This window comes from Trachurus trachurus (assembly GCF_905171665.1).
Source record: "Trachurus trachurus genome assembly, chromosome: 9".
NCBI classification, from domain to species: domain Eukaryota; kingdom Metazoa; phylum Chordata; class Actinopteri; order Carangiformes; family Carangidae; genus Trachurus; species Trachurus trachurus.
Genome location: NC_139895.1, coordinates 27,407,886 through 27,421,216, shown reverse-complemented (window position 1 = coordinate 27,421,216; position 13,331 = coordinate 27,407,886). Strand labels below are relative to the sequence as shown.

The 13,331-nt window shown below is 45.2% G+C and overlaps 1 protein-coding gene across 2 annotated transcripts in view; it reads left to right on the top strand.

Annotated features, from left to right (window-relative positions):
* The window catches only part of LOC310990925 (tetratricopeptide repeat protein 28-like), a 172,072-nt gene that overhangs the window by 104,131 nt on the left and 54,610 nt on the right, over window positions 1–13,331 (top strand). For both annotated transcript variants that reach the window (XM_083978486.1, XM_083978487.1), the window contains exons 3-5: window positions 659–806; window positions 5,384–5,656; window positions 6,824–6,954. In XM_083978486.1, coding sequence (XP_083834612.1) covers window positions 659–806; window positions 5,384–5,656; window positions 6,824–6,954 — 552 coding nt within the window. The remainder of the gene's footprint in view (window positions 1–658; window positions 807–5,383; window positions 5,657–6,823; window positions 6,955–13,331) is intronic.

Here is a 13,331-nt window from a genome sequence, read left to right as displayed (position 1 = left end):
TGACTTTCTCTGCTCTGTGAATAAATGACTGGATGACAAATGTGTTTAATTTTTGCCTGCTTGAAGAGCTGTTCACGTATCCAAAACATGACACAATAGCACATCTGATGTAAAAAAATACGGCAAAAACAGACCAGGCCAGTTGTGTTATTACTTCACAACTGCGGCCTGACAAAGAGAACGCACAAGCTGAAGTATTTATGGGTGTTCTTTTTATTGAGCTACAGACCGACTTGAGTAAGTAGCTCTCTCTCATTCTCCTTTTTCTTTCTTTCTCACTTTTTTTTTCTCCCCAACACAGCCAAGACAAGAGAAATCCCAGAGCTCTACATGTGTGCAGTTCACTCCCACAGCAAACACAAGTAATAAAATACTGTGTAGAAAAACAATAGTTGCTCCTGAGAAGGCAGCCAGCCAGAGTGTAACATGTGCATTTATGTAAAACTTATAATCCAATTAACAAGTACAAAAAACCCAGTGATCACTCTATTATGGGAATACAAAGGAGAGAAGTGCTATGTTCCGAAAACTACTCATGTGGAAAAAATGCAAATGGCGTGAAATGAGTGTGTCTGGTAATGTGTTTGTATAAAGACTCACGCTGCGGCACTAGAATGGAGTCCTGATCTCTCTCTCTCTCTGTTTCCCCTCTCCGCAGGCATACTTCCGACAGGGTGTTGCCCTTCAGTACCTTGGTCGCCATGCCGACGCACTGGCCGCCTTCGCCTCCGGGCTGGCCCAGGACCCCAAGAGCCTACAGCTACTGGTGGGCATGGTAGAAGCCGCCATGAAATCGCCACTACGAGGTAAGAAAATGTTTGTATCTGAGCGTTGACGGCGTGTTCGTGACTTTTCTGTTTCACTGTCTCCTCATATTTTGTCCCACGGCTACCCTAAAAGCCTGCCCACGGATAATCCTCGCTCTCTGTCAGTCAGTAATCGTGTTAGGGTGACTTTACCTGTCATTTCTTTACCCATTCGGCAGGCAGGCCATCTCTCTATCTCTCTCTCTGCCTCTCTGCCTTTGTGACTGACTGCTGGTGTCAAGTACTTACCTCCAGACTCTGAGGCCTGATGCCTGCAGCTTCAGCATATCTTATTGTCATTCAGGCTGATCACACACACAGATAGCCCCTTATCTTAATGAGCATCCAACACTAATGCCATTGTCTGTCTGCCCCTGTGTAAGCCGTTTTCCTAAAGCTGAGTGGATTTATAAGTAGCACATTCAAGCCAAGATTGTTACTAAAATGTGTGTTTTTTTTCTGTTATGCATTATTATCTGTTGTATCAGCCAAGTGCAGTGACCTGATTGTCCATGAGTAATATGTGTGGGGCGGCCTAATGAGCCTCTACACAAACCTGGCAACAGTTTTACTTGACCACTGCAGAGGATTTAATATGCCTCAGATCAGGAAGGCACAGACTGCCAGCGAAGACTGAGTCATCCTGCTGTCTTTGCTTTGTCATCACCTGTTTTTTCCAAAGTCTGCTGAAAACTCTGCCTTTTAATCACCGCGGCCCGGTTTAATAATCCAGAAATTACTCAACTCCACAATAAGATCAGTTGCTCCGAGCGGCTTTGTTGTGTGAGAAAGCTGTTTGTCTTTGATTGATTTCATACACTGCTCCTCTGAATATTCTTCTACAAATGCAGAAGAAAAAAAAAAATTGCAAAGAGAATGAAGAATGGAGGGCCCATCTGAGCGACTCTCAGTATATAAGCCTGTCACTGGAACCAAAACAAGAAAAGGGCTTTGGGTGTGAGCCCAGACCTGTGTATCATGGACCAGAATGGGTCCTCTCAGTAGGGGAAAACCAACATTTAGCCCAAGCCATTTAATCTCTTAATTGTTTACCCTATTTCCCACAGTGCCAGGCAACCATCAGAGGACCTAATCCAAGGTGTGTTGAGGAGAGGTAGCTAGGTCAGAGGATTAAGAGCAATGATCCTCTCGCAGGGGCTCCTGGCACAGGGGGACGATAATCAATGTTACGGCAGCAAACAGGGGGGATAATCAGTGTTACTCAGCCAAAGTCCCCTGATAAGTGAAAGGTAGGTGAGCGTTAGAGGAGCGTCACAGTCCTGCCATCCGTGTTTATCGGCCGCATGGCACACTCATCCCAGGATCCAGCTTGTTGATTACCTGTCCTACTAATGTAATTGAACAAGTGGTTTCTGTTTGATCCACAGATATGGAACAAGTCACAAAAAGCCTATATATATATATACATTATATGACTGTAATTAAAAGGCTTTTCCACCTGCTTGTTTTCTGTGTGTAAGGACATTGTAATGACACTAAAAAGCTGTAATCCCTTTGTAATTACACTTAAATCTCTTATACCCGTATGGTAAACACTGCTGTACTCCCTTCTGCGTCTAAACTCAATGTTGTTCCCGTGTTGCCAAGAAAGAGCTGATTGTATCTAACTATGATTGCAGTGTTCACTTATCTCAGTCATTTATCTTACCACAAACATCTCGCTGCACTCTGATGTTTCCAGTCCTCCCCAAGCACCTTTGTGTTTATTTTGTGCCGCCAAGCAAAGAGATCCAGCTGATGACATTCATACCCAAATAGGCAAATAAATAAATCAGGATAGAGGAAGTCACATAATGAACCTGAGAGAACAATATCAAGGCATATGTCTTCAAGGACTCGCTGTGTTGAGCTCATCAAAGCTTGCTTTGTTTCCAAAGTAAATTTAATATTAGATGAATAATTCCCCAAATCTGACTGTGTCATATACAATTCAGCCCTTTGTCTCTGACACACACACCACCACTCCTCCTTGCACAGATCAAGGTTTCTGCTCATTATTGCAGATTTAAACAGCTGTTGTGCTCTCCTGTGGCTTGTACTGTAATTCCCACAACAGCAGGCTCTCGCACAAGTGGAAACTGGTGCAGTCTCACCTCCCTCTCCTTACTGTATCTCTGTCTCTCCGTCTGCCACTTCCGATCACCCTGGCAGCAGATTTTCCTCCAATATCAGCATCTTCCATCTGTGTCATTGAACGAGCTGTGGGAAATCAGCCTCTCACAGTTTTATATATTGGAAGCTGTGTTTTAGTATGTATGCATTTCACATGGGTGATATTCTTGCTATTCATCCTGCTCCAGTTCTGTCTCTCATTCAGCTGCTCAGGGCCAGAGAGTGTGCAAAGGGTCCATTGGCTGTTAATTATTGGATTGTTTTCCTGCGTATGCCAACTAAAAAGGGTTTTCCACTTGAAGATTCCCTTCAGATAAACCATAGAGGAGAGGGTTTCACAGTGAGGCAGTTATTGACCCCGGCCGGATCATTTGTGGTTGAAAAGATTGTCCTTTAACTGGAGGATCTGGATCCTGTGTTCATTAGCATCCGTCCTGCTGAGGTGCCTTTGAGCAAAGTGCCTTTGACTCTTAAACACCACACGCACCATCTGATCTTTGAAATAAAAATAGAGAATAAGACGGGGGAGAATTTTTCTGCAGCGATAACCGTTGTGTCACATTATCACTTACATGATAAGATTATATGATACACCAAAAATGTGTATTACTTACATTTTCAAGAAGATTCTGTGTTTATCTCGCCATAAACACAGATCCAAAAGCACAGCACAAGCCTGGTGGTTACGGGAATATTTCATTTTAATAGGATACAATTATAATGCTCATTAGCTGACATTGTACGGCAGCATGGTATTAATTACAGCTGCACCTTATTTGGTGCAAAACCCAACAAACATCACATAATCACCCAAACTGAAATTGTGACTGCTTTTTTTTTTAGCAAGGAATTAAATTTATATAATATTTTAAAATTTGCAGCATTTCACAGCTTCACCATTCTCACTGATGATACATTGTCAAATACAACACAAAAGGGAGGAAGATACAGTAGAGGAGGAATGTCAATGTAGGCGAGCTTGTAACTCTTGATACAAAGCTCAGCAAACACCGGCTAAAACATTTGACTGTGTGTGTATGTGCACGTGTGGAACGACGCACTCGAATGTTGTCACAACTACCTGTTTTGAATGCAGCAGCCATGGCACCTTTTTAAAAAAGCATTCTCTCAGTGTTTGATTTATGACTCAGCGCTCGGTGTCACTCTGAAGGCAATTACAAGCTATGAATGGATATTATATGCACGCACTGTCTCTGTAAGCACGACATTCTGCCAAGCGCTGGAACACAAGCGATGCTCTTGAAAGAGCATCATCAGTTATGCTTTTGAGTGCTTGTGTGTGGAAGCATCTCATATTGTGTGTGTGTGTGTGTGTGTGTGTGTGTGTGTGTGTGTGTGTGCATGCGTCTAGGTGAATTAGCATCTGTGTGTGTTTTCAAAGAACTATTGAGTTTGTTCAGATATTGTGGCTGTGAGCTTGTTGCGCCTAAATGTTTGTCTAAACAAATTAAAGTAACAGTTTATGAAAGCTGGGGCCTTATGAGAAAATGTAAACTACACACACACAGTTGCACACAGCCAGTTTGTACAGGCACATTAACACTGTGCAGTCTTCTGTAAAGCAGTTTGACCTAATTAGTAACAGTTCTGCTTAACATATTTGCAAATACAGGGCAGTGAGATGCACCTACAGTATGTATGGATGTAAATATGTAGTGATACATGCATCAGAAGACACACGTACGCACACACACAGATATGGGCGTGCCTCCTCCTTTGCCCCCTCCTTCCTGTTGTTCGATGTTGGTGTCTGCCAGAGGGCTTTGTAATCTGAAGGGGCTGTGGATCCTGAATCCCGCGCGGCACCACCATTGATTTATGTCATTGTGTGCGTTTTCAGCCTCTTCAAAGGTCACCTTGTGTGTCTCCTTTACTCTGCATTCCTCTGCTGTCGCTACTGTTGTGCATTAGCCGCATTAGTTTCCCCGTCACTCCTTTCAAACTGTATCTCAAATCCCACCCAGGCCGCTTCTATTCTCTCCAACAACCGTATCAACTGACACCAAGAGAAACGCAGAAATATAATTTTTTTGCTGTGCGGTTCATAAAGACAGTTGCCCACACTGGTCTAAACTTGTGCCATTTTTGTGCAGCTCTGTCGGAAATTGCCCGAGATTACTCTGGCCTGAGTGGAGGGAACAGAAAAAATGGCTTATACGTTGAGTTATTGTCAGTGAAAGCCGTCACTCTCCCGAGCTACAGGCTATGCTTACCCAGGCAGACAAAACACACCCATTACTGGAGAAAAGTAGAGTCTGAATTCAGACAGCAGTCACATTTGTCAGCCTTGGTAAACACGTAACACAGTCGCCGCAATTAACGTCAGATATTGTTGTCAGTTACCATGTCAGCACAAGGTTATGTTGTGGCATATTTTGAAGTCTGTTTTTAATCTCCATCTTACTCATGTCCTTCCTGCACAGAGTCTCTCGAGCCCACCTATCAGCAGCTGCAAAAGATGAAGCTGGACAAAAGTCCCTTTGTGGTGGTGTCTGTGATTGGCCAGGAGCTGCTGACAGCGAGCCACCACACGGCCTCTGTTGTGGTGCTGGAAGCCGCTTTGAAGATCGGCACATGCAGCCTCAAGCTCCGCGGCTCTGTCTTCTCGGCCCTCAGCAGCGCCCACTGGTCCCTGGGCAACACCGAGAAGAGCACCGGCTACATGCAGCAAGACTTAGAGGTGGCCAAGACCTTAGGTAAGAGGCCTGAACTGAGGAGGAGCGAGTGATCATTCATTATTCAATTATCTGTTCATTTTTCAATCCATAATTGAATCACACTGTGTCCCACAGCCCTATATTAACATTCATGTTCCAGATTATGTCAAAAATCTAAAAGAAATTTAATTTCAAAGCATATAAAAAAGAGCCAAGTAGCAAACCATCACTAGTCAGCATCATAAACTACTTTTAATTTTAATTTGCCCAATACTTTGGTTCATGACTAAAACAATGAGAGTTTCATCTTTTTTTAGTTTATGCTGATTAGCAATTTTAGCATGTTAGCACACAAAAAAGTTGTGAAACATTGTAAACACTACAACAATTAAACATGATCATGTTAGCATGCTAACCCAAAGCAGGAGCAAACATCTGTTTTGTGAGGCAGGTGTGTAGGAGCAAGATAACTGGATCCAAAGTCAAAAAATCCTGCACACTGCCCGACCTTATAAACCTAAATCTCCTTCAGACAAGTCAGCATGCTATCTTTAGCATTTAGCTTGAAGCGCTGCTAGAATGACTGCAAACCCTTGATCTTGTGTATCTAAAAGCAGAATAACAGTGTAATCTCTAAATATTAGCACAGCCAAAATGAGGGGGAAAATGAGTAACGCTGTGTTTAACTGAGAAAACATTTTTTTTTGCTAATATAGGAGTATGAGAGAGAGGTTGACAGACATACAGAGAAGGAGAGAATAACTAAGATAGAAGATAGAAAATGAAAAACGGAGAGTAGCACTGACTGGCTCCACTCTTCCCCCCCACACACTTTGACACATGACTGGGCAAAGCAGCTGGAGATAAGGAGCTGTGGTTCTCAGGTGGAGCACAGAGACTCAGCTCTGGCCCTGTCTGTGGGGCCTCTCTGTCAGGCAGAAATAATAAGGCTTTCCCCTCTCACCCTCTGGAGCATTGAGATCAACACAAGCAGCTGTCAGGGAAGCCGCTCTACTGTGGAGAACATAGAGTGGCCACTTTCCCTTTTAAGGGAGCAGTGGCATGTCGGTGGCATAGATGTGGCTCATCACATCACTGTTCACCAGTGACGGTGGGATGATGTGAAATAAACACTAGTTGCTTTGTAATCATCCGGTCTGTACTGTAAATACTCTTTTTTTTTTCTTTCTTTTTTCCTCCCTCCAGGTGACCAAACAGGGGAATGCCGTGCTCATGGGAATCTGGGCTCGGCATTCTTCTCCAAGGGAAACTACCGCGAAGCTCTGACCAACCATCGCAACCAGCTGGTTCTGGCCATGAAGCTAAAGGACAGAGAGGTAGGAGGCACACACAGACGGGGCTTGAAAGCAGTTACAGCGGTTTTTAAAATGGATAGTGCTAACTGCTGTTGCAGAGGACAATGAATTGAGGTTACAAAGTTCTTTTTTTTTCTTTTTTTTCCAAGAGTATCTTATCATGTTGTAGGGGTGGGATTGTGCTGCGCCCAGCATTCTTTAGTTCTGGCTGTTTAGAGGGTATCTGAAGGAGGAGTGTGAAGGACACAGAGATGCTGCTGCTCTTTGTCTATTTAAAAAGTGGGTGTCAAGTTGGTGCAGGGAACAGATGAAGGTGATGGGGGAGGAGAGAGAGAGAGAGAGTGAGTGAGTGAGGTGGTTGAAGGAAAGGCCAATAGCATAGCCTTAGCAGCTGGTTCACTTTATTATCAATGCAAACCATTTATGCAGATTAGAGGTCTTCACGGGTCCAATTTGACGGACCCGAACCCAAATGGACCCGTGAAAATTTGACCCGGAGCCGACTGGCCCCGAGCTTTTATTGTAAATATGAGCTCCGAGCCGAAATGGACCCGTGAAAATTGGCACCGGACCCGACTGGCCCCGAGCTATTATTGTAAATATGAGTTCCGAACCCGAGCCGAACCCTTAAAAACCCGTGGACCCGAAATGCCCGAGTTGCTTAATGATTTAATACAAGTTGTCTAGCGTTAAATAAGACTTGTTTTTACTTTCTGTTTCTTACCTAAACGTAGTCTTCTTCTACCTGCTCCGGCTGCGGCCGCTGCCAGCCCCCCTGGCCATAACGTGATGTAAACAGAAATAAATCCACGTCTCCTTTTTCTTGTTTAGATGGTCATGTACTGTAATCCTTCTTCTTAGCCATTGCTAACGCCAATCCACCGGTCATTTCCTCTTGTTTAATTAACGTTATCATTTTGGAGTTTGCATGTGCTTTGCGGAGCATACCGCGGTAACAACACGCTACGGCAACTCGATTGTTTAACCATTTTGAACCATTAACCATAACGTTACGTTAATAAACAAACTTTTTAACTGCCCCGAGTCCTGACCGAGGCTCTAACTTTTGCTTGAACTGTCACCTTAGACGTCATCATAAGAGTCGTGTAGTTGTTTTGATCACGTGACATAAGTCACACAGGCAGCTCGCAGCCTCGCATTGGACGGAAGGGGGAGGGCGGGGGTGATTGACAGCTGTGACAGCCAATCGCCGGGTCCTCTCGGGTACTGTAGGACCCGGCCTTTCACAATAAGAGCCCCGAGACCCGAGGCAAACTCTACCGGTTCCGACCCGGCCCCGGCGTCACTTCTTGTGAGTGGACCCAAACCCGAGCCGGGTCGGGTCGGAACCTCGGGTTTTCGGGTTGTCGGTTTTTTCCGAAGACCTCTAATGCAGATATAATGCAGATGTTTATCTGGTTCATGTAGCACTAAGTCTGGGGCTTTGGAGCATATGCCTGTTGTGGAATGTAATTTACACAGATTAGGTTGTTTGAATATGGGGCAGAGAAAGGAAAAAAAAGTGGAGATGGAGGGGAGGGAAAGAAGAGGATGACAGAGAGAGAGAGAGAGAGAGAGAGAGAGAGAGAGAGAGAGAGAGAGAGAGAGAGAGAGAGAGAGAGAGAAATTAGGTTCTTTATTCTTTGGTGTCCTCTTTCTCCTCCTCACTCTGTCTCCTACCTCTCTGTGTCTCCCTGCCCGACCTCTGTGGTCATTGTTGGGGGGTGACAGGTGCTTGTTCCAACACAATTTCCGTCACACAAGGAGAAGAATGGCCTCCGCTTCCCCTTCATTCCTTATCCTTCCCAGCAGGCCGACGGGGCCTGCTTGTTTGTGTTGCCTGATATCAGGAGACATTTAAACAGTCCAGTCAAACACAGCACAATGCACCGGGATGAAACTAACAGCTGAAGAATGAGGCCAGAGGTCCCCCTTGACATCTCTCCCTCCCGCGGTTTGGGGATACGTGGAGAGCAGAAGTATTATTATGAGTCTACAAACACCAGCGCCAAAAACCTCTGTCATGTAATCAGCTTGGAGAGAGAGATGGGGCGAGAGACATAAGAGGACAGACAAAGTCCTTAGTGTCTGCTCTGAGGGGTTTGACTGCTCTGCACATGGTTGGCTGTTGCACTAATTGGCCAACCAAATGTCTGATTGAATGGTTTAACTTGTGAGTATGCGTGCAAGTGTGTATGCTGTATCCCTGCTGCCACATCCAGAGCTTTTATAAGATTTTTCTGCACTCAATGACATTTAAAGACCTCACAGAGCCCTATCAGCATATCAGTATCAGGCTCGCTGTATTTCACAGTATGTCACATTTCCAGCCACGAGGTCTAGGCCGCTCACATGTTGCTTCTTAGAGGGAAACAATACCCACACTGCAGCCCCCCCCCCCCCCCCCCCCCCCCCCCCCCCCACCCTGCCCCTGCCCCTGCCCCTGCCCCTGCCCCTGCCCCTGCCCCTGCCCCATGCTTACATACAAACGAAAAATGGGCCACTCATGAGTACCAGAGTGTCCCAGTGCCCAGTGGAAGTCATTAAGCGCCACTAATAGTTGCATCATATATGGACCGTCCCTATTGGTCCAGCACGGCCCACCCTACTACCCCCCCTCTCCTCTTGTTCCTCTGAAGGCCCCCTAATCAGAGTCATATGTGTGTCACACCACCTGGTCTCCCTCAGAACACACTGGAGCCTGGCGGATAGCTCATTACGGCCAGCCTGGTGTTTTTGTTTCTGATGTGGATTTTTTATCTGGCCTTTCTGAAACTGAGGTCACTTCCTAGAGACTGGAGACAGGATGTTGTTTCTGACTGTGATTTCCAGTGTGCTGCCTACAGTCTGGGAGTGCGGAGAAGACAGAGAAGAGACTTAAACAGAGGAAGTGGCATTCATTCCACTCCTCAGCGATATAGGAATTCGGGCCATATGTGAATCGAAACTACTTTGATTGGAGTGCACAGAGTTTTTTTTTTTTTTTTCCTTGAGACTTCAGTGAAATAATATACACGGTGAAATGTTTGATTCAATAAAAAGACATGGTGCAGCATGTGGCTTTGATATGGTGCGGGGTGTGGGATTTGATTCTGTGGAGCTTCAGGTTTTGATTGTGTGGGTGAAAAGCTTGGAAGATGATAACAGAAACGTTTAATCAACTCTGTGAACTTGAGAAGCACAGATTTTGTGTGTATATATGTGTGCGTGCGTGTCTGTAACCGACCCCTGGTTCTTTTTTTCACATTAGATAATATTGCCACCTTTCAAAGGAAACCCAGTTTATATAAGTTTTTCATTTCTGCAGCTTTTAGGCCATCACTCCCATCGATTCCAATGAGCTTGTTAAGCTTATCACATTAATTGCTGCCATCTGGGTTAGTTAAACGGTCAAATTTCCCAAACTGTCTGTTGTAAACCTCCGGCACGTCTTGCAAATCGACTTCCAGGTTCAACTTTGACCTGTACCGTGCTTAGCTTCAGATTTGCAATGGGGACTCATTGCCGACATTTTCAGATCATTTGATTGGTTGCGTTTTTTGCCATGTTGAACATGTGTTGAACATGTCTCATCACAGCACTGTGAGTACAGTGTAGATTCTGGTGGAGATGATGTCGAAAGCACAGAAAATACGCTGCAGTTCTAATAAACTGGAATTATCTACCTGATCCATTAAAGTTGACAATACAATACAGTGTTTGCCACTAGATAACATATACCCAAGCTTCTATACGCTACACTAATACTAATACTAATACTAATACTAATACCACAACTGTGTCTAAGTAGTGGTGTAAATCAAAGCTCTGGGTTACTGCAACAGTTAAGCTACCTGTCTTTAGTGCAACAGTGGCCTCTGAGTGATGAAGGAGCAGACAGAGACAAAAAACAGATGAGTGTTCTCTATAATTCAAGAGACAGTACAGTACCTTGGTCCTGTTGTATCAGTAAGGGAGCCATGTATGGGATCTCTTTTCATCTTCTAATAATCTCCGCTGTGGCTCTTTACAGCACAGTGCAGCACAGCAAAGAAAAAAGGCAGAGTTAGTTTTGGCCCCTTGCCTGTGGCTGAGCAGCGGACTCTGTGACACCAATAAATCGTCATGAAGCTGACCAGGAAACTCATCTATAAAGACAAAAAACTGAAAAAAAAAAAAGAAAACAAAACAGAGACGAAGGCAGAGCTGGGAAAAGGCTCAAAGAGTGAGTGCTCTGTCATCCGCGACTGGGACTGGGAGCTGCAGTCCAAACCAGTGAGGTCATAGGCTAGCGTGAAGTTAGTGTTTTTCTTTAGCTCGTTGCCTTTTGGAAATATCCTTAGCAGATTTTCAGCTGTCATATATACTGCAGTTAGAACATAAACACACTCTCTAGTCTTTTCTAGCCGTGTGTGTCTTTTCCAACTTTTGTTTTCATCCCAGTTTCCACACCTGGCTTTATCCAAGGCCTGCCAGTAACCATCAGAGGCCTTCTCTGTCATTTTGAAACAAAGCTGTTAAACTAGGTCTTTCCTCTCCATACTCCCTCTCTCCTGTCCCCTCTGTTTGTCTGTGACGTTTTCATCTTAAATAGTAGGTTTAAGTAGAAAGAGGTAACCCCTAATTTGGGGTGTGAGTATTTAGGAGAAACTGAGGCGGGCTGGCAGCGGCGCACTCTGTAATTATGTCTTGTGTGATGTTAAAAAAGAGTCTCCGCCGCCGACTCCCCCAACCCCAAGTTGAAGTGGAAATCACGATCAGGAAAAAGCAAAAAAAAAAGGATGCAAACAATGTTTTTTTCCACAGGCTCTGCACTTCTACTGTGTCTTACCGCCATACGCTCTTTTTTTTTTTTTTACTATGGCTTTGTTTATCTATGCTCTCGCTCCATCTGCCGAAAGGAATTTACTCAAACTTTTGCCCCTCACTCTGAAAGTGACATGGACTATTTCATCATGGGTGTTTATCTTGCTGCTAGTTTTGGGGGGGCTGTACTGTATGGTTCCTGCTTGGATCCAAAGCTGGTATAATGAGGCTGAAGACTGAGAGATGAGCCTTTAAATAAGGGGTGAGGAAGAGGGCTAAGCATGGGTGTTCCTCTTGTCAGGGTCAGGGTTTGTCAGTGTTTGTCAGCACTCTAGCAGAGGAGGGGATCATTAAGGAGTCATTAGGGTATGGACGTGTGCCTCCGCTGCCTTTCATGGGGCTCATGCTAATAGAGGATGGCAGAGGGTGGGACTTGGCACCCTTGTCTCTTTTCTTTAGCCCCTACTACTTTGCTGATTAAGAAGGAGGATTTGGGGATGATTAGAGGGGCTAATTTAGCTGAAATGCAGGGTGGGTGGGGAGGGGAGGGGGGCGGTAGGAGAACGGTGTCCGATCAAATAAAAGGCAACACCCGTCTTGCTCACCGTGCACACTCAAAAGGGGCAACGTGTAGCCTGTGAGTGCAAACAGCTGTTGATAGTACTTTTTCAAACCACCATGAGCAGTACTACTAGCACATCCAGAAGTACCTGCTCCCTCACCTGCACCACTAGACCAGGCCGAGGCTCAGAGCAGCAGCTCTAACAGCATGTCCAGCCCGCTGTGCCTTAATGACACACAGGCTCTCCTCGGCCCACTGGTTCAGAACTGCTCTACAGCAGCTCGCTTAGCCATGAATCATGAGAGATGGACGGCAGGCATCAGCCAATGGGCCATGACCAGAACTGGGAAACAAGGATTCGTGTGTGTGTGTGTGTGTGTGTGTGTGTGTGTGTGTGTGTGTGTGTGTGTGTGTGTGTGTGTGTGTATCTTTAAGTGTGTATGTGCGTATAAATGGAAGCACACATCTGTGTTCCTCCTATTCCAATGTCATGTGAATGCATCATGGTCCGTTCATGTGCATGTTTGTCTTGGAGCATGCACGCACTTGTGCGCACAGAAATATGGAGCACATTTCTCAGAGGAATGTAGGATTGTAAAAATGTATATGTAAAATCTGAGACGCTTTCCCACCTTATGGGTTTGTTTGAACTGCCCTTGAGATTTATTGCTCTTGATTTGATTGTTGCAGCACATACACATCGTTTTAACAAATCAGCAGATGTGCTTGTGTGAGTGTGAGTGTGTGTGTGTGAGAGAGAGAGAGAGAGAGAGAGAGAGAGAGAGAGTGAGAGAGTGCGAATGTGTGAGTGACGCCTGTGGCTATGATTTGTGCTTGTACAGGTTGCAGTGTAATGGTGTATGTACTGACTTACTATGTCCCGTAACATACCGTTGACCCAGAACATGGAGCTCTGTGTGCGCACGCACGGCAAAATCAAGGATCATAAACATGTACTTCCGCGGTGGGTGTGTGTGCGCATGTATGCAAACCTGTGTGTGCGCTGTGCATTTGCTGCATTCGAGGTGACGCAGCTTTGTGTCTTCCCCAG